This window comes from Schistocerca gregaria, chromosome X (assembly GCF_023897955.1).
Source record: "Schistocerca gregaria isolate iqSchGreg1 chromosome X, iqSchGreg1.2, whole genome shotgun sequence".
NCBI classification, from domain to species: Eukaryota; Metazoa; Arthropoda; class Insecta; order Orthoptera; family Acrididae; genus Schistocerca; species Schistocerca gregaria.
Window position 1 is genome coordinate 176,345,666 of NC_064931.1, and position 18,536 is coordinate 176,364,201.

General features: G+C 42.4%; 1 protein-coding gene and 4 non-coding genes across 26 annotated transcripts in view; all 5 read right to left on the reverse strand.

The window, feature by feature from the left end:
* The window catches only part of LOC126298847 (nuclear factor 1 X-type), a 1,745,828-nt gene that overhangs the window by 436,940 nt on the left and 1,290,352 nt on the right, over positions 1–18,536 (reverse strand). For all 22 annotated transcript variants that reach the window (XM_049990351.1, XM_049990348.1, XM_049990347.1 and 19 more), the window contains one exon: positions 7,295–7,450. In XM_049990351.1, the coding sequence (XP_049846308.1) occupies positions 7,295–7,450 (156 nt within the window). The remainder of the gene's footprint in view (positions 1–7,294; positions 7,451–18,536) is intronic.
* Positions 1,031–1,105, reverse strand: Trnas-cga (transfer RNA serine (anticodon CGA)). Its single transcript has one exon. It is a non-coding gene; the product is annotated as a tRNA-Ser (tRNA).
* Positions 1,331–1,405, reverse strand: Trnas-cga (transfer RNA serine (anticodon CGA)). Its single transcript has one exon. It is a non-coding gene; the product is annotated as a tRNA-Ser (tRNA).
* On the reverse strand, positions 1,631–1,705 carry Trnas-cga (transfer RNA serine (anticodon CGA)). The gene has a single exon. It is a non-coding gene; the product is annotated as a tRNA-Ser (tRNA).
* Trnas-cga (transfer RNA serine (anticodon CGA)) lies at positions 1,931–2,005 on the reverse strand. Its single transcript has one exon. It is a non-coding gene; the product is annotated as a tRNA-Ser (tRNA).

An 18,536-nucleotide genomic window follows, 5' to 3' on the forward strand; every position in this document is an offset into this window, starting at 1 on the left:
TTTTGGAAAGATTATCATTTCAATGATATTCGTAAATTAGGTTTCCATGGTTCTCTGGGCCCCTCTAGACGACTGTCTGGTGAGATGCACACTCGATCCTCAAAGATTACATCCGTATCCTTCTCACAACACCTATCAGCAAACTCATATATAGTGAGTATATCATCGACGGGACTTCACAGATGGAATTACAGTCACTACTACAAAGACAGAGAAAAGAAACAGAACTAGTGTAAACGAAGAAGTGATGGCGATGAAGTTGGTGTTGTACTATTACATTATAAACAAGCTTTTGGGATCAGAGTCTTCTTCGACGGATGAAGAAAAAGTGTGTCATCGGAGTTAAATGATGGATCTCCTTAACCATCCCATGTCACTAGTTTTACACATTTTATTTTCCAAGTTTTTCACGTCCTCTGAATTACAAAGAAAACAGTTCCTCTTTAAGCTTGCCTTTTAAGAATCTTTCATCCATATTCTTGTTTCCTGCTCTTCCATTTTTTCCTTTGGGTGAATATTTTTCAGACTTCGTAATGGCTTTAAAAACATAATCTGCAGCTCGTTCTCTAATGGGTGTTCTCGCTGCCTCTAGATCGCAGGGTCCCGGGTTCGATTGCCGGGCGAGTCGGAGATTTTCTTCGCAAGGGGACTGGCTGTTTGTGTTGTCCTGATCACTTGATTTCCACTTCGTGACAAAGATACGCAAGTCACCGAAGTGGCGTCAAATACAAAGACTTGCACCAAACGGCCGAACTACACCTGATAGGATCTCCTGGACAATATTGCCATGCGATACTTTCCATTTCTGTGCAACATAGCATTTCAGCGCCCAGTTGTGGTGGATGGAAAATAGTGAAAAGATGACTTAAATGTCATAGTTTGATTCCACCGGGTTGTTATTAAAGTGCAGAAGTGTGGGCTACGATTATCGTATAGCAGCGAAACTTGGTAGATGTAATGCGTATATACGGAATCGATTTACGTTGAAAAGTAGTTTCAATTTTGAAACTTCCTGGCAGATTAAAACTGTGTGCCCGACCGAGACTCGAACTCGGGACCTTTGCCTTTCGCGGGCAAGTGCTCTACCAACTGAGCTACCGAAGCACGACTCACGTCCGGTACTCACAGCTTTACTTCTGCCAGTATCCGTCTCCTACCTTCCAAACTTAACAGAAGCTCTTCTGCGAAACTTGCAGAACTAGCACTCCTGAAAGAAAGGATATTGCAGAGACATGGCTTAGCCACAGCCTGGGGGATGTTTCCAGAATGAGATTTTCACTCTGCAGCGGAGTGTGCGCTGATATGAAACTTCCTGGCAGATTAAAACTGTGTGCCCGACCGAGACTCGAACTCGGGACCTTTGCCTTTCGCGGGCAAGTGCTCTACCAACTGAGCTACCGAAGCACGACTCACGTCCGGTACTCACAGCTTTACTTCTGCCAGTATCCGTCTCCTACCTTCCAAACTTAACAGAAGCTCTTCTGCGAAACTTGCAGAACTAGCACTCCTGAAAGAAAGGATATTGCAGAGACATGGCTTAGCCACAGCCTGGGGGATGTTTCCAGAATGAGATTTTCACTCTGCAGCGGAGTGTGCGCTGATATGAAACTTCCTGGCAGATTAAAACTGTGTGCCCGACCGAGACTCGAACTCGGGACCTTTGCCTTTCGCGGGCAAGTGCTCTACCAACTGAGCTACCGAAGCACGACTCACGTCCGGTACTCACAGCTTTACTTCTGCCAGTATCCATCTCCTACCTTCCAAACTTAACAGAAGCTCTTCTGCGAAACTTGCAGAACTAGCACTCCTGAAAGAAAGGATATTGCAGAGACATGGCTTAGCCACAGCCTGGGGGATGTTTCCAGAATGAGATTTTCACTCTGCAGCGGAGTGTGCGCTGATATGAAACTTCCTGGCAGATTAAAACTGTGTGCCCGACCGAGACTCGAACTCGGGACCTTTGCCTTTCGCGGGCAAGTGCTCTACCAACTGAGCTACCGAAGCACGACTCACGTCCGGTACTCACAGCTTTACTTCTGCCAGTATCCGTCTCCTACCTTCCAAACTTAACAGAAGCTCTTCTGCGAAACTTGCAGATGCCAGGAAGTTTCATATCAGCGCACACTCCGCTGCAGAGTGAAAATCTCATTCTGGAAACATCCCCCAGGCTGTGGCTAAGCCATGTCTCTGCAATATCCTTTCTTTCAGGAGTGCTAGTTCTGCAAGTTTCGCAGAAGAGCTTCTGTTAAGTTTGGAAGGTAGGAGACGGATACTGGCAGAAGTAAAGCTGTGAGTACCGGACGTGAGTCGTGCTTCGGTAGCTCAGTTGGTAGAGCACTTGCCCGCGAAAGGCAAAGGTCCCGAGTTCGAGTCTCGGTCGGGCACACAGTTTTAATCTGCCAGGAAGTTTCATATCAGCGCACACTCCGCTGCAGAGTGAAAATCTCATTCTGGAAACATCCCCCAGGCTGTGGCTAAGCCATGTCTCTGCAATATCCTTTCTTTCAGGAGTGCTAGTTCTGCAAGTTTCGCAGAAGAGCTTCTGTTAAGTTTGGAAGGTAGGAGACGGATACTGGCAGAAGTAAAGCTGTGAGTACCGGACGTGAGTCGTGCTTCGGTAGCTCAGTTGGTAGAGCACTTGCCCGCGAAAGGCAAAGGTCCCGAGTTCGAGTCTCGGTCGGGCACACAGTTTTAATCTGCCAGGAAGTTTCATATCAGCGCACACTCCGCTGCAGAGTGAAAATCTCATTCTAGTTTCAATTTTGGTTATCAGGTGCAAATCTGGCGCTGTGAATGCAGGAGAGACGTACAGAAATGTCTCCATATGTAATGAATTAACATCGGGACGTGGGCAGAAAACGTCAAACAAATGAGAGAGGCATTATGTTGATTTCCTTTTTACTAACAGCCAGTTATACAGTTTGTTCAGCGTAAGCACCGGAGATGTCAACAAATTGCTGCATCCGAAAAGCGACGTGATCAACAGTTGCTCACAGCACTCCCTGTGGAATCTGAGCAACTTGTTACTGTATACTGAGCTCCAGATAAGCTACACACCGAACGTTTCACTGTTATACGCGTTCGTTTAGATATCCCCAGAGTCAAAAGTCACATGGATTCGGATCAGGTGATCTTGTAGGCCATGCATTTGGAAAACCTCTAGAGACAACACGTTCGTGGAAGGTTTAATTAAGAAGATCTTCCACTGGGCGAGCGACAAGAGGTGTGGCCCCATTTTGTGTGAAAACCGTGTTTTCCACACAGTTGCGCTCTTCCAAAGCTGGGATCACATGCTGTACAAGGAAGTGCCGATAACGTGCACAAGTCACGGTACACCTGAACACCTGACAGGTCATCTGGGTGTATTTTCTTAAAAGAAGAACGGACAGAGAATAACGGCGCTTGTGAATCCACAGCACACAGTCACATACGGTGTTTGCAACAGCTGCCGCGCGGGGTAGCCTTTCGGTTTAGGGCGCCTTGCCACGGTTCGCGTGGCTCCCCCCCCCCCCCCCCCCCCCCCCGTCCGAGGTTCGAGTCCTCCCTCGCGCATGGGTGTGTCTGTTGTCCTTAGCGTAAGTTAAAGTTGGATTAAGTAGTGTGTAAGCCTAGGGACCGATGACCTCAGCAGTTTGGTCGCATAGGAACTCACCACAAATTTCCAATTTTCCAACAGCTCTTCGTGCACAACAAGCGGTTTAACAGTACCCCAAATTCGGCAGTTCTGTGTATTCACTGTGCCCTGCAGTGTAAAATGTACCTCGTCACTCCATAGAATATTACCCGGCCACGTGCCATCAACATCGCTTCGTGCCAGTATCGAAGAGCAAATTAGAATGTTGCTGCTGATCATGAGGTTTCAGTTGCTGCACCCCTTGGATCCTGTACGGTTACCAGTGTGACATGGACCGAAAACTTTCCGTATTGTTGATCTTGGGATGCGTCACACCAAGCTCACCGGTGTTTTCAGATTTCATTATCATCTTCTTTAAACCATTTAATGACATCGGACCTCTCATCAGACTTTTAAGTTGGCGATACTCTCTCAATGCAGTACTGTAATTGCTGCCGTTTACATGAAACAGCTTCACTAACAGTGCACGGTCTCTCTTCGCATAGCCATACTGTTCGGTGACGGCATGGCTTGTCAAATGACCTCGTGGATGTCATACCGTCATAGACACAGTTTGCAACGCCGTATTTGCACCTGGTGGCCTCAATTGGAACCAATTTTTTTCCAGCGTAAATTGATTCCGCATTAATGCATTTGCATATCTACCGATCTTCACAGTCGTACTATAATTACAGCCTACTCTGGACCTCAGTGAGTAGCTGGTATTTAATTTTAACAGTCTGGTACTATCTTGTTGTCAAATACCCATAAAATGACAATAACGTAATAATAATGGTTATGAACTACGTCACATACACACAAGGAACAGAAAATGTGTTCAGAAGTCATCCATTTAAATTTTTGCTAACAAATACTTTACCAGCTACGGAGCAAGCAATATTAGCCCTGAAGAGTAACTGAGAAGATCATGCTTTTCATTTTACTTGCGGTTTCATTAGTAGATGTTTCGAAACAAAGTGGATGCAATGAATGATATGTCTCTAAAACGTTTGACCCTGTATGACTGAGGAGATATGAAATTATTGTGCAAATGGCCTCCGATCTTCTTTGTTTCCAGGAATTCGTAATAATAACCTGTTAATCTGTTCCAGTGACATTGGCTAATCAATTAGACGTCCACAATACATTCAGCAAGAAATAAGGCATGACCGTGATCCAAAATTCATGTTTCTTAATTTTTTAGTGATGTAGTTTATCTGTATTTGATGAACCTGAGAGAGACGAATGCATAGCGTAACGCTCTGACAGAATGAATCACTGAAACGAAAACAATTATCCAATGAAAGCTTGTATGAGAATAGTTCTGTGAAGTTTTTATTATTCGTTGTGTAGGCTATGCTAGTCACTGATAATGTTAATATATAGATGGTTCTATACTGAAGATACGCGTATGAAACCTAATAACAGGTTTACAACATCTCAGAAAGGGACTACTTTCCAGAATGAGATCGCAATAATCAATTCAGAGAGGCAAAACTTAATATACAGAAATCTGCGAGCATATTATGGACTGTTCGTTACCTTCAGATTGAACAAGAAAACTGATCGCGTTCTTATAGGACATATTTGTAAACCTGGTGTGAGCGACACAGAGAGATCATTGAGATGACACTGTGTACGGAGAACGGGGTAGTGGCGACTTTCAGTGAGTCTGACAATGGAGCGACTGTGATAACACAGCAGCTGAGACAGCAGCTGTCATTGAAACGGCGATGCTCATCGAATTGTTCTTAATTCTTTTATTAAAAAAACGAGTTTCTCGTCCAGGCCCTGAAGGCCCAAGGGATGTCTAGCGGCCGCCGTGTTGTCCTGCCTTGAGGTGTCATGCGGATGCGGTATGGGGATGTGCGGTGGGGAGGGGGGCATGTGGTTAGTACACCGCTCTCCCGCCCGTTTTGTAGACTTTCCAGACCTTGGAGCCGCTACTATTCGCTCAAGTAGCCAAGAAAGTGAGCGTTGGACGCCTTCCCGATCTGTAGAGACGGCACTCTGTGACAGAAATGGCAGCAGAATGCTGTACAAGGAGCCTTACTAATGGTATATTCTTTGGCGATTTCATGGCACTTAAGTTTGTACAGGATGCATGTACATAAATGATGAGTCAGTATTGGAGATTAAACACCACGTAGTGAATGTTTCCCCTACCAAAAGCGGCACAGCCTTATAGTAAAATATTCTACACATACTCACAACACTACAGAATGGACTGATGAACAGTTCGATAAATTTTAATCGATATCTCTTTCCGAAAATTCTAAGAGGGTCATGACTCTCGAGAACATATTGAGCTTAATCCACAACCAACTCAGAACGTACAAGCCACATTCTGGTAATTCACAGACACTGTGTGAGGAAGTCTACCGAGAGATACCTCAAATCACTTCCAGCGACTTATTGTGTAGGTCACACTAAGAGTTGCGGCTGTGTTTCATCCTAGAGATGTACCAGCACTCTATTACACGGATTCTACAATATATTTGTTGATCAATGTCTATATGTCCCGAGTAGTAACTATAAGATAGTCTTGTTATACATCTGCATTTTCTTCTCTCCATATATGCACTGTGCTCTGTATTGAGCTATTGTTCTAGTCATAAAGAAATAGCTTAAGATGAAACTTTGATGCCTTCATCTATGCTTAGAGTAGTCACGTAAACGGGAAATGTTACCGTGTGTGTGTGTGTGTGTGTGTGTGTGTGTGTGTGTGTGTGTGTGTGCGCGCGCGCGCGCGCGATTTCAGAGTGTGAGTGATTCACTTTACCACCTCGAAGTAAATATACCTACTTTCGTTCATTATTAAGGAATTTCGGAAAAAATGTGTAATCTTAGGATGAAATATTCGTCAGTACAGCTCAGTCAACTGGCCTCGAGTGCTTGCCTTCCTGACTCAATACTGGAGAACTTACTTCGTGTAGTAATTGGTAGGCACTACGAAGATATTGGCTCCGCTGTTGGTAGGAAAATGACTTTGTCAGACAGGCTGCTACATAATATTTCCAAAACTAAAACGATTTTAAATTTCTGCCATCGCTGGACGTGGTTATGTTCAATGACAAATGAAAAGAAAATGGTAGAACTGTTGATTTCTTATTTCATAATTTATGAGAAATTTTCTTATGACAGAAAAACAATGACAAGTATGTTTTTAAACTAGAACCAAGCGTTAAGTCAGCGTGTTTTCAGTAAATGTTAGACACTTCAGCCTTATTATTAAATTTATACGAAATATAGTCTGCAGGATGTTAAAAGAGAATATGGCAGAAGTTACTCAAGGTAATTCAACCTTCTAAAAAATTACTCGAGGAAGGAATTGCCTAAACCATTATTGTAAAAAATCATGAAACATCCAGTCTTTTAATTGTCGACACGAAGAAAATTAATTTGTGACATGTTCTGGTACAAATGAGGAACGGCTATAAACTGTGTCTGAAAATAATCTCATCCACAATTCGGCTAAAGTATTAATGTGAAATGCCTGTCAGTTGACGTTTCCGAAAGCTTCCCGTGTCAACCATTGTAACGAGTGCAAGAGGAGCTACCATTTCAACGATATGCATGCAGAGTTAGGACTCGAAGAAAAAAATAAATAAATAAATACAAACAGTTATAAGGGCTTTGTACGCTGTTGATTTTACGTATATGTATATCGATGCAACTAACCTGGAGTTCTTCCTTGCACCGCCTTTCTTCCTCTAAGGACATACGTTTCTCGTGTTTCTTGAAGTATTTGCGTTTCGCTGCCTGCAGGTTGAACCACGTGTAGGAGAAAGACTTGACGAAAGGCAACAGTGCCTCGATGAAAGGATGAAATTCATCCTAAAAATAAACAGAAAGGAAATATAATTAGTAAATTTAATCTAGCCACATAGAGATTATGTAACAGAACTCTAGAATTTTTTACAATAGATCTTCAGGCAAAACATATATTTGCAAGAAATGATGGTGATATCTCTTAAACAAAATTCATGCTTAACTTTCAAGACGTTAACGGCGTATCGAAAAACTTATCTCAAAGAAGAGTCTTAAATAGTTCGAATAAGTAGTTTTTTTGCAACTCTTTATTATCCTATCTGTACACTGAACTTAATTTAAGCGGAGGAAGCCACCAAATATTGCGCTATGGAAGGTTAAATAATTAAAAATTCCGAATCATAGCAAAATCGTAACTTTTTAAAATTTTAAGTTTGTTCAACGCAGAGATATCGTAAGACAGCTCAGAAACTGTTCGTTAGAAAATAGGTGAATTATAACGTCATTGCCAGTTTCTTCGCTGAAACAGATTTCATTTCTCCTTTGGACTGTGGATTGTCATTATGTGTTACGCCATTGAAGAACTCATCAGTGCCATCTGTGGACTAGCTGTGGCGCTACTATAATATTTTAGGTGTGTTTATAGTGGCTGAAGACTCAAAATATAAGGATTCCATCAATAGACCATTAATGCTTCCCTTATATGCATAATGTGGGTACAAGTTATGGTTTCAGTCGGATAATCTCATTTTGCGTTCATATTCTGTGCTACGCGGAAAATATAGGTTTCAGATTAAAATTACACAACTTCCATATCAACTCGGTTTGTTTCCCAACAAACATAGTAATAATACAGTTGTTCATTTACTAGCAGCAAAACTACTGCAGATTTCGTGTTGATACGGCTACTTAAATCTCAGTAGGTGCTAGTGCTAATGTCCAACTACATTACGAAAACGTGTGTAATATTTTACTGCCACTTGTAATCCTTGAAGGAAGCAAAACTATTATGCGCATTTGCATTTCCTCTTCAGGAAGAAGACTTGTCTATAGAGCCTGAATTTTTGTCGTCCTGACATTAAGATTCTCCGTACCAGCAAACGCTATGACACAGTCTGTACCACTGAGACACTGCGACGGTTATTGGCATGGTTCTACCAATCACGTTCTGTTTTTGGTACCTGGTGACGATTTCTGGTGTGTTACTGAGTTTCAACCGATGTGTACCAAGTGTACATTTAATCATTTGTAGGGGCATAGGCGCTCTCGCTGTGATGCAAGACAAAAGTACATCATCCGAAATGGATTACAATGGAAAGAAGATAAGTAAGAAATTGAATTTTATCTTAGCTCCTAAACATAGGAATGTGAAATGAATAGCTCAGTTATGATTTCGAAACTACGTTTCCCCTGCTGACGACGAAAGACGCTAAAACATGAGCAGAAATCCTTCAAAACCACACAATGACTTTCGTGGATATATTCTAACGAACACTGTCTAGATGCTTCATTAATGTCTTAGATATCTCATAGAAACTTGAAAAGACACTGTAGCCTATCTGAAGTGTTGAAACTCTATTAGAGACTACAAAAGGCTCTCGGCACGTTAGTTACCATTTAATATCTAGGGATGTGTGCGGCGTCTGAAATGTTGACCCTAGAGAGGCGTCTCCATATATTTGTAACATCGCTGATTTATTTCCCCTCCAGGAACCATAGCCGTTGAACATCAAGAATGTGAGTAACACGGACGGCAACGACCATTTTGGTTTTTTAATCAGCAGATTTCGAGATTCACGTAGTTTTTTTCGTATTATTAACCTTAGCCTAAACTCATTTCATATGTGACAGACAGCTGTACAAAAACCACAAATTACATTGAAAGCAGCCACTGCTGCGGGCACGTGGTCGTTACGTTTCTGGTTCAAGCAACATCCGTGGTTCTCTTGCAGTTTATAACAGTTCAGTTCGGCAAGCCACTTTACTAGAAGACCGGATGATGGCGACGACACAGAATCCCACACGTTGTGCTCAAGTAGTGGCTTGCTGAGCAGAGCTAGGCCGTTAAGGCACTCTGTTTTAATGAGCCACTTAAATATGACGTCGCATATCACTCGCTGGCTAAGTTCCTCCGCTGACTCCATCGACTTTAGGGCTGTTAGAAAGACTTCAGAATCTTTGAAGCACACATTGTCCCTGTTGTATGGGCTCTAACGTTACATCTTTCAATGTGAACTTGATAACAGTCACTTAAGAAAATACTGTACACGATAAACATGTACTTTGCTCGAAAAGGGTGTCAGCCGTATGGCTGAGGCGCTAATGGTTTACAGGAATTTGCGTATACAGCGATTTATGCCAGATTTCGTTACAGTTAATTGTATCAGTCAGCAAGGAGAAATAAATTTAAAATATTTCTGACATATAAGATGTGTATAAATTCTGGGACAGAGACTAGAAATTTCCAGATATCTCTCTTTTTTGCATTTCATATAATTTATTTCATAGAATGCGGTATATCGAATTTGCGTTACAAACACAGAACATTTCTCGCAACCTTCATTGAATGTATGCATAGTTCAGTTGCCAAAACAAATGTTAACTTCATACAATCAGTCCTTTTGTTCGAAACATGCGTTCACTTAGCATCACTAAGTCAGTTGCTACAGTACAAGTTTAGTGGCTTTCTTTTTAGGTGTAAATTTCCAACTACATATTTGTGTGGTGACATTGGCGTTTATAGTGTATTTTGTTATTTGTGTTATGTTCTGATTTTTTGAAGGTATTATGTATTAAAACTGTCACGTAGTAACTGGCTATTGTCATGATTTGTAGATTCTTCAAAAATATCCTCCATGTAAACCCGTACCATTATCACACTGGTGTACAAAATTTAGGCAACAAACCACTGTTTCCCCGTCCTTTGTCTAATTCACGATATAATCATACAAACTATCAACAGATGTCCGTACGATCGTGTTCTGCACGGAAGATAGCATTCCGGTCAACGAACAACCACGCCAACGTGACGTCAGGGCACCCATGAAACGGGGTAGTGTTTGCGGGGTATTCAAAATTCACAATCGCTACGTACACAGTCATAGACGGTGCAGTATGGCACAGTAAAGACGCCTGCCAGGCCCTCTGCGGTGGAGAGACACAGGAAGAATGGAAGCAGGGCAGTCGGAAACTGATGTGGTCTGATGGCTTGACGTGAATCGTTCTGTTGTTTTTCGGATGTGGCGATAGTTCATAAAGACCGTAACTGTATGCCGAAGAACAGAGCAGGGCCGACACGTGTGACATCAGAAAGAGAGGACCGTTATATGGATGTAAGGGGACAACGGTACCACCTTATTACTGCACAGCAACTGTCATCTGACCTCGCAGCACCCACTCGGCGTGCTGCATCGAGGTAAACTGTGTACAGAAGGCTTCTGCAGAGCGGCCTTTATTATCGGAGACCTGCTGTATACGTACATCTGACGCGTCTTTACAGAAGGGAACGTGCAGAGTGGAGTCGTCAACATGCCAACTGGACGGTCGAACAGTGGGCAAAGGTTCTTTCCAAAGGTGAGTCCTGATTTGATCTGGAGAGTGATTCTCGACACATTCGCATCTGGAGAGAACGTGGAACGCAATTTCGGTACCCAAACACCGTGGAAAGAAACCGATATCGAGGAGGGTCCCTAATGCTGTCGAAAACCTTTTCATTAACATGTACGGTTGAATCGACAAGGTTTAATTCCCTTCAGGTATCGTGACAAGATCTTGGGGTCTTATCTGGGGTTGTTGCGAGGTGCTCTGGGCCCTGATTTCGTACTGATGCACGATAACACTCGAACTCATAGAGCACGGGTGGTTGAAATATTCTTGGAAACGGAAGAATTTGCACGCATGGCGTGGCCTGCTCGCTCTCCCGATTTGAATCCCTTAGATCAAGTCTGGGATACACTAGGGAGTCGGGTTGCATCACGTTAGCATCCATCAACCACTCTCAACTCTGCAACTCTGCAGGAAGTATAGGCGTTGTTGCCTCAACATGAAATTGATGATATCATTTACCCACTGCCCCATTGTTGTTAGACGTGTACTGCTGCCAGTGGTTTCCTTGACATTTAATGTGGTGCAGGAACTGCAAAAAGTCAAGAGTTCTCACTTTGTCCACCAGAAAACTTCAACTATCACATCAGAATGAACAAGAGCTATCGATGTACTGTTAGGGAGTGATGCGAACACAAAAGAACTGCAGAACGGCTCATTCGATATCCACTGAGTCCAGGGCTTTACAGTAACACCCAATAGAAAATAAGAAGCATGGAACCGAGCTCTTCGGTTTCAGAGGTCTGTAAGCAGTCATCAGCTCCATGGTCTGTGAACCATGGACAATGTGTTGATTGGCACGAATATGTCTCATACTACTACAAGGATGATTCTTCCATACGTGAGACGTATTTGAAACATGAATAATTCCGATAATCACGTGACTTTTGTGTAAGAAAAGGGCAGCTAAATACAAGTAATAAGGTTGATGTGGAAGAGGTGAAATTTCTTCTGTTAACGTGATCAAGGCTCTCTCCATTATTTTTGACGAGGACACAGCGTCTCATCGTCGTCAGGGTAATTAAAAACTCAGTACTATCTCAGTTGAAGCCGCTAGTCCACACTCATCGCCGGCCGCTGTGGCCGAGCGGTTCTAGGCGCTTCAGTCCGGAACCGCGCTGCTGCTATGGTCGCAGGTTCGAATCCTGCCTCGGGCATTGATGTGTGTGATGTCCTTAGGTTAGATAGGTTTAAGTAGTTCTAAGTCTAGGGGACTGATGACCTAAGATATTAAGTCCCATAGTGCTTAGAGCCATTTGAAACATTTATTCCACACTCATATTATTATCTTATTCGTGAATGTCGGGGGGGACACAAAGGAGAGCACTTTCTTCCGAATTATTTAAATGTTTACTCAACTCTTGGCACGTTTTGCATGACAGGTTCTTAGACGTTCTAGAGAAGCAATTAGTGGTAGTGCCAAGTGAAGCGTAGGTATTTGTGATCTTCTAGCAAGTTTTTGAGAGTTTATCAGATATTATTAAACAGAGACTGCCTTTTCAGATAGTTAAAAGCATTTAATGAAGCTCTCAAACGGGTCAAGTAATATATTACGAACAACAATTATCTGCTTTACACTTGCCTTGCCTGCACGTTTAATCCATTTTCGAATGGTAACAATTTAAGTTGGTACCAAACGTGAACTGCACGAATGTCATGTAAATGACCCATTTTTAAAGAAAGTATAGTTTATTGCTACTATTCCGGTGAAGGACAATCTACTATCTGCCTTTCTGGCAATTTGTGTTACATTACTGGGCGACTTCTCCATGGCTTAGCCACAGTTTCATATCAGCGCACATTCCGCTGCAAAGTGAAAATCTCATTCTGGAAACATCCCCCAGACTGTGGCTAAGCCATGTCTCCGCAATATCCTTTCTTTCAGGAGTGATAGTTCTGCAAGGTTCACAGGAGAGCTTCTGTAAAGTTTGGAAGGTAGGAGACGAGTTACTGGCAGAAGTAAAGCTGTGAGGACGGGGCGTGAGTCGTACTTGGGTAGCTCAGATGGTAGAGCACTTGCCCGCGAAAGGCAAAGTCTCGGTCCGGCACACAGTTTTAATCTGCCAGGAAGTTTCATATCAGCGCACACTCCGCTGCAGAATGAAAATCTTAATATGATCTATATCTGAAAATCGTGACTAACATAAAATACGATTATTCATCACAATAAACAGTACTTTAGTGATGTTATACACATGTCAGTCATATCCTCCTTTCAGTATATACTGGTGCGCAATACTTAAGAACAAAGATAATTTTCGCATGGTGTTTCGCTTCCGAGTTATTACCTCGATGAACCTTGGGCTATAGGGCCTATACAGAACGAACATTAATAGAACCAACAGACTGCGCGGATGGATTCCTGACTGGAAATGGAGGAAGAAAGGTCCTATGGACATTTGATGGACGGTGTGCGTGCCACGGCAAGAGATCGTCGCGGAACACAGTACAGAGTTGCATCGCATCCAAGTCACAACAGACGTTCAGTGCGGCCTTCTTGGGATGCTAGAGTCGCGCTCACACATGCCTGAAATGCAGGATACACATAATAGTACTTTGGCTTACACCTTGCTGGCGGGCCACTTGCCTGGAGCTTTCATTATGGTTCGTCTCAATATCCTGTAGAACCCGGGCCTCCAGCACGGTCTGCCGCCTCCCACCACGTTCGTCTGTCTGAAAGGACCTATGATCACACAAACGCCATAAAATGGCTAGAAATGTTGTGTGATGTCGTTGGTGTCTGTAAGGACACTTGATTTGGCATAGCCATGCTGCCTCTCGACCGTTTCCATCTGCTTGGCCATACCCAAAGACCAAATCGGCTTGTTCCATTCTGCTGCTTACAGTACGCTGCGTTTATAACACAGCCTGCAACACAAAGGAACAAATGGCACGTGGTCAGGGGAACTTTCATTCGTCAGTGCCACCTTCCGTGGCAACGATGCATTTCCGGACACATGCTCATAGGACCTTTCTTCCTACATTTCCAGTCAGGAATCCGTCCCTGCAGTTTGTCGGTTGTATTAACGTTCACCCTGTACAGAAACAATTGCTACAGTATAGTACAGAAGGTAATTGAAAAAAAAAAACGCAATGCGACGAGCAGAAACTGCACATTTATTAAAATACAGTAATTACACTGAAGTCTCAGCGATTTATGGTGGTCACCAGGACGTTACAAAGGGCAGGACATGGTTGTAGTTATAAAATGGTCTGTGGTCCCAAGGACAGCTGCACATGGTCTTGTAACGGACCGCAAGGTTGGGAAGGGTATCTTGCGGTGAAGTGTTCCATTCGCATACCAGCACGGTTGACAACTGTTGGATAGTCATTGGTGGCTGTCGACGTGCATCCCACACGCTCTCGATGGGGAACGAGCAGGCTAGCCCATTCGCCGAAAATCCTCCAGTTCCAAGTGCTCCTGCCCCTGCGCAGTTCGATGCTGTCGCACATTGTCAAACGTTAAAATGAACTCAGGGTTGAAGGCACCCCAGAAAAGATGCAGATGAGGAAGGACTACAGTGTAACGGCAACGTTGCCCAGTGAGTGTATCGTGGTCAAAGATTTGGCCTCCCCAAACTGTAACACCCGGGGCACCAAAACGGTCATGTGGACAGTGTTCCTGAGTGCATTAAGTCTTCCCACCTCTTGCCATATGAAAGTACGTAATACACCCAGGATCAGCGTCGAAAATCATCGTTATGGTGGTCCAAATATTATGGTGTGCGGAGGCACAATGTTGCATAGCCGTTCTCACTTACAAATCTTTGACCACGGTACAGTCACCGGGGAACGTTATAGTGACACTGTACTGTTTCTCCATGTTCGCCTTTTCAGGGGTGCATTTTGCTCTGACTTCATTTTTATGGATGACAACGCGCGTCTGCATCGATCTGTGATGATGGAGCAACTCTTGGAATGAGATTACATTCGGCGAATGGATTGGCTTGTCCGTTCGCCGACGTAAATCCCATCGAGCATTGCGTCGAGGATACGTATTTGCAGCATATTCACATGCACTAACGCAGTTGTCAACCGCGCTGGTAGGGGAAATGAACGCCCTACCACAAGAACTACTTACCAAATCTGTGGCTAACTTTGATTCCACAAGGAGGTATTGTGAACAGCGACCGTAGACTATATGGAGGGGCACACAGCGATCAGTCGCAACCCCGTTAGTTTTTATTACTCTTGCATATCTAGAGTTTGCCTGTAAATACTATCCAACAAACTCGCCGCAGCACATGTTACCATACTATCTTATTGGTGTATTGGCCGAAGGACCAGTAAGATCGTATGGTGACATATACTTCCGCGACTTTGCTGGATTGTGTCTCAAATGCACTGAAGACGGCTATTTACAGCTGAAATCTAGATACGCGAGAGTAATAAGAACTAATGGCATTAGGACTGATTGCTGTGTGCCTCTCCTTCCTTCAATTTGTAGACAGCATGGGAGCACGTTGCAGAGAATGCATGCCATCCGTGGTGATCACATACCCTGTTAAGAACAATGTGCCGCTTTTTGTCATCTCCAAGTGACCATCATAAATAGCGGTCATTTGAGCTTAATCATTATATTTGAATAAAAGTGTCGTTTTTGCTCGTCCCATTGCGTATTTCTTTCTGTTACCTTCAGTACTGTAGTGCAGCGGTTCTTTCTGTATACAGCGCAGTGACACGACAAGTCTAAGTTCATTCCGTCTTTAAGTATTGTATACCAGTGTATTTTCGGCGCCAACTGACATCCCGCTGTGGTAACACCGGTTCCCAACAAATATCCGAAGTTAAGCGCTATCGAGCATTGCTACCAGTCGGATGGGTGACCGTTCGGGTCTGTCGAGCGCTGTTGGTAAGATGGGTACACTCAGCTCTTATTAGGCCAATTGATGAATTATTGTCGTTTGTAGACTCCACTAATACTGCTGAGTGGGTTACAACAGAAGGACACGACTATTCAATGTCCGTTCGTTTTTATACGCAGACGCACTACTGACTCGGATTGAATCAATTTGAAAGCCTAGAAACACATTTGGCTCCTCTGGGGTATACTAACTTATAAAAAATCTTACCTTTTCTCTCTGTAGGTTTACCAAGTAATGATACTGTGAAGGTAATTTGATTATGTCTTTCAATTTAATGATTTACCTGCACTATTAGTAACTACATGCCACGTAAATTTCTGCTATGATTTCTTCATCGTTTACTAATTTATTTTTCGGGCAGCGTGTTAAAGTTTTGAAGCAGAACATTCATTACTACTGACTATAGACACCACGCCTTCCAAATCTTTCCACACACTGACGGAATAAGTGACGGCGTCCTTGTAGCTATAAAAGCATTTCGTCATAAACTGTTCCAAAACAACGATTTCTGCACGTGATGTAGGGCAAAGAAACACACTTCTATAGAGAGAACTATAACATTAAGCATCTAAACAGCCAGAAATGGCTAGCGCATGACATCATATCATTCATGATGACTTGTTGTTCCGTCTTATCGATCTACTTTACATATTACTGGAGATTCTTTTCTCCTATTATCCGTACTAATTAATTAATTTTACACAATTTTAATGGAAATTTGGTTCCAAATGATTATGTTAAAAGCTTTGTTTTGGACTTTTAAAGCTGCCAGTTATTGCACAAGAAGATAAAATTCAGTTTCAACTATTTTAGAGCAATAATTTTCTGAAGTAAGTTACATTTATCTGTGCCAAATAATTTTACTGTTGTAGTCAATTTAACAAGTTTAAGGGGGTAGTCATGTGAATTTACTGCGTTTCCTTTTCCTGCCAGCTTCTCGCTCCTAAATACTGAGTTCAATTGCTTAGTACCATAGTTTTCAAACAACCTCGTCGGATCCGTTGACAGTCCTAAATTTCCTACGATTGAAAATGGCGTTGCTTTTCGTTTATGTTTATAATATACTTGATTCACATGCGAATCGTTTTGAAGTAGTATTTGTGTGAGACGTTGCAGAATGGGGAGTCAAAATACGCATTAAACTGACCGAAAACACAACCTAATCCTCCTAAGCGATAGTAACTACCTGATAAGATTTAGTGCTGGCAAATATAGGTAGAACTGAATGTGCGTATTTATATTTTTGAAACAAAAAAGCAAACAAAATCATGAAAATAACGTGGATATGACACGCATGTAAGTAGCCGAACACGAAGAACACTTGACTAGCAGCTACTGTTGTCCAAACATCTCACAGAACTGTAGAAAGAGTTGTGCCATGTCAACTAGGCAATATATCTGCAGCGCATTACCTTATGGGAGCTTGATGTGAATTAGTAAGTGAAGTCATTTCACGTAGGGTATAATAGGATGGTTTGTTTGGGGTGAACAGTATCTGAGAGAATGGTTAAACGAGAGACACAGAAACAGTAAGAAAAAAGAAGGAAGACAGGAATTTTCGACGTCAACGACATTATAAACTGACCACCGACTCTGATTTGATGAAAGTCGAGGAGGGGTCCGGCCGTGGTTCAGTTTAAGTAAACATCTCGACATTCACCTTAAGCCACTAGTCATATTAAATTTTACCGTATCTTAGATGGAACAATCCCCAGTGGAAACCTCATGCAAACATTTTTAAATGTTCAGTCTATTTATCATGTAAAGGTGCTGTAACTGTTGGGCTTCATTGTAAAAATATCGACTAGTCAGTGTAGCAGTGCGCAGCAGCTTGTGATCGCCAGAATACACGGAAGTGGTTGGTTAGTTATATTACACAGTGTAAATGAATGGTTATTATTATTGTTATATTGCATCGTAACTGTTGAATGACCAGTTTATCTATTAAAACCCTGAATATTTCAAAATTAGTTATTTTAGACCATAAAAAGAAGTGTACAAGGTATATTTTGAAAACGGGTACATATTTCTGTTTTGCATCTCAAACCATTAAAAAAATTACCTAAGAGCATTACAGCATAAAGGAAAATTTGCTTCCTCCTGAAAAAATTCAGGTCTCAAATGGGTGATTGCTCTGAAGTGACCACAGAAAGCCTAAAAACCAATATGGTCAAAGGGGCATTTCTTTCTCGCTCCAGCTGAATATGAGTCTAGTACCTTCATTACCGCAGCACCTGGACCAGTGAAAAAGAAAGACATGATAAGCTGATGGAATACGCCTTGTGCCACCCAGTACTATGAAATAGTGACACAACGGATCGTAGAAGGTAAAAATTATAAGAGAAAGTTTGCAGTGAATGATACAAATAACTAAGGATGACAGGGGCAGCAAATCCATAGAAATGAACAAATTGTCCTGGAAAAGAAAACGATTGAAAGTTTCATTGTTTAAACAAAACTCTTTATTTTAGTTACATATATTTGCCCGTCACTGCAAAAGGAATTAATAATTCCGTAACTAGAAATCTAAATTTATAAATTATCGAAATTGGAGGGCCAGAACACTGAGCTGCACTTAACGTTTGAAAATGCGTCAGATTTATTCAGACACGTAGAATATGCTTTTCATGAGGAGTCATAGTGGTACTAAGTTCATTTTGAAACGGCGTGTACGTTTAAAATGT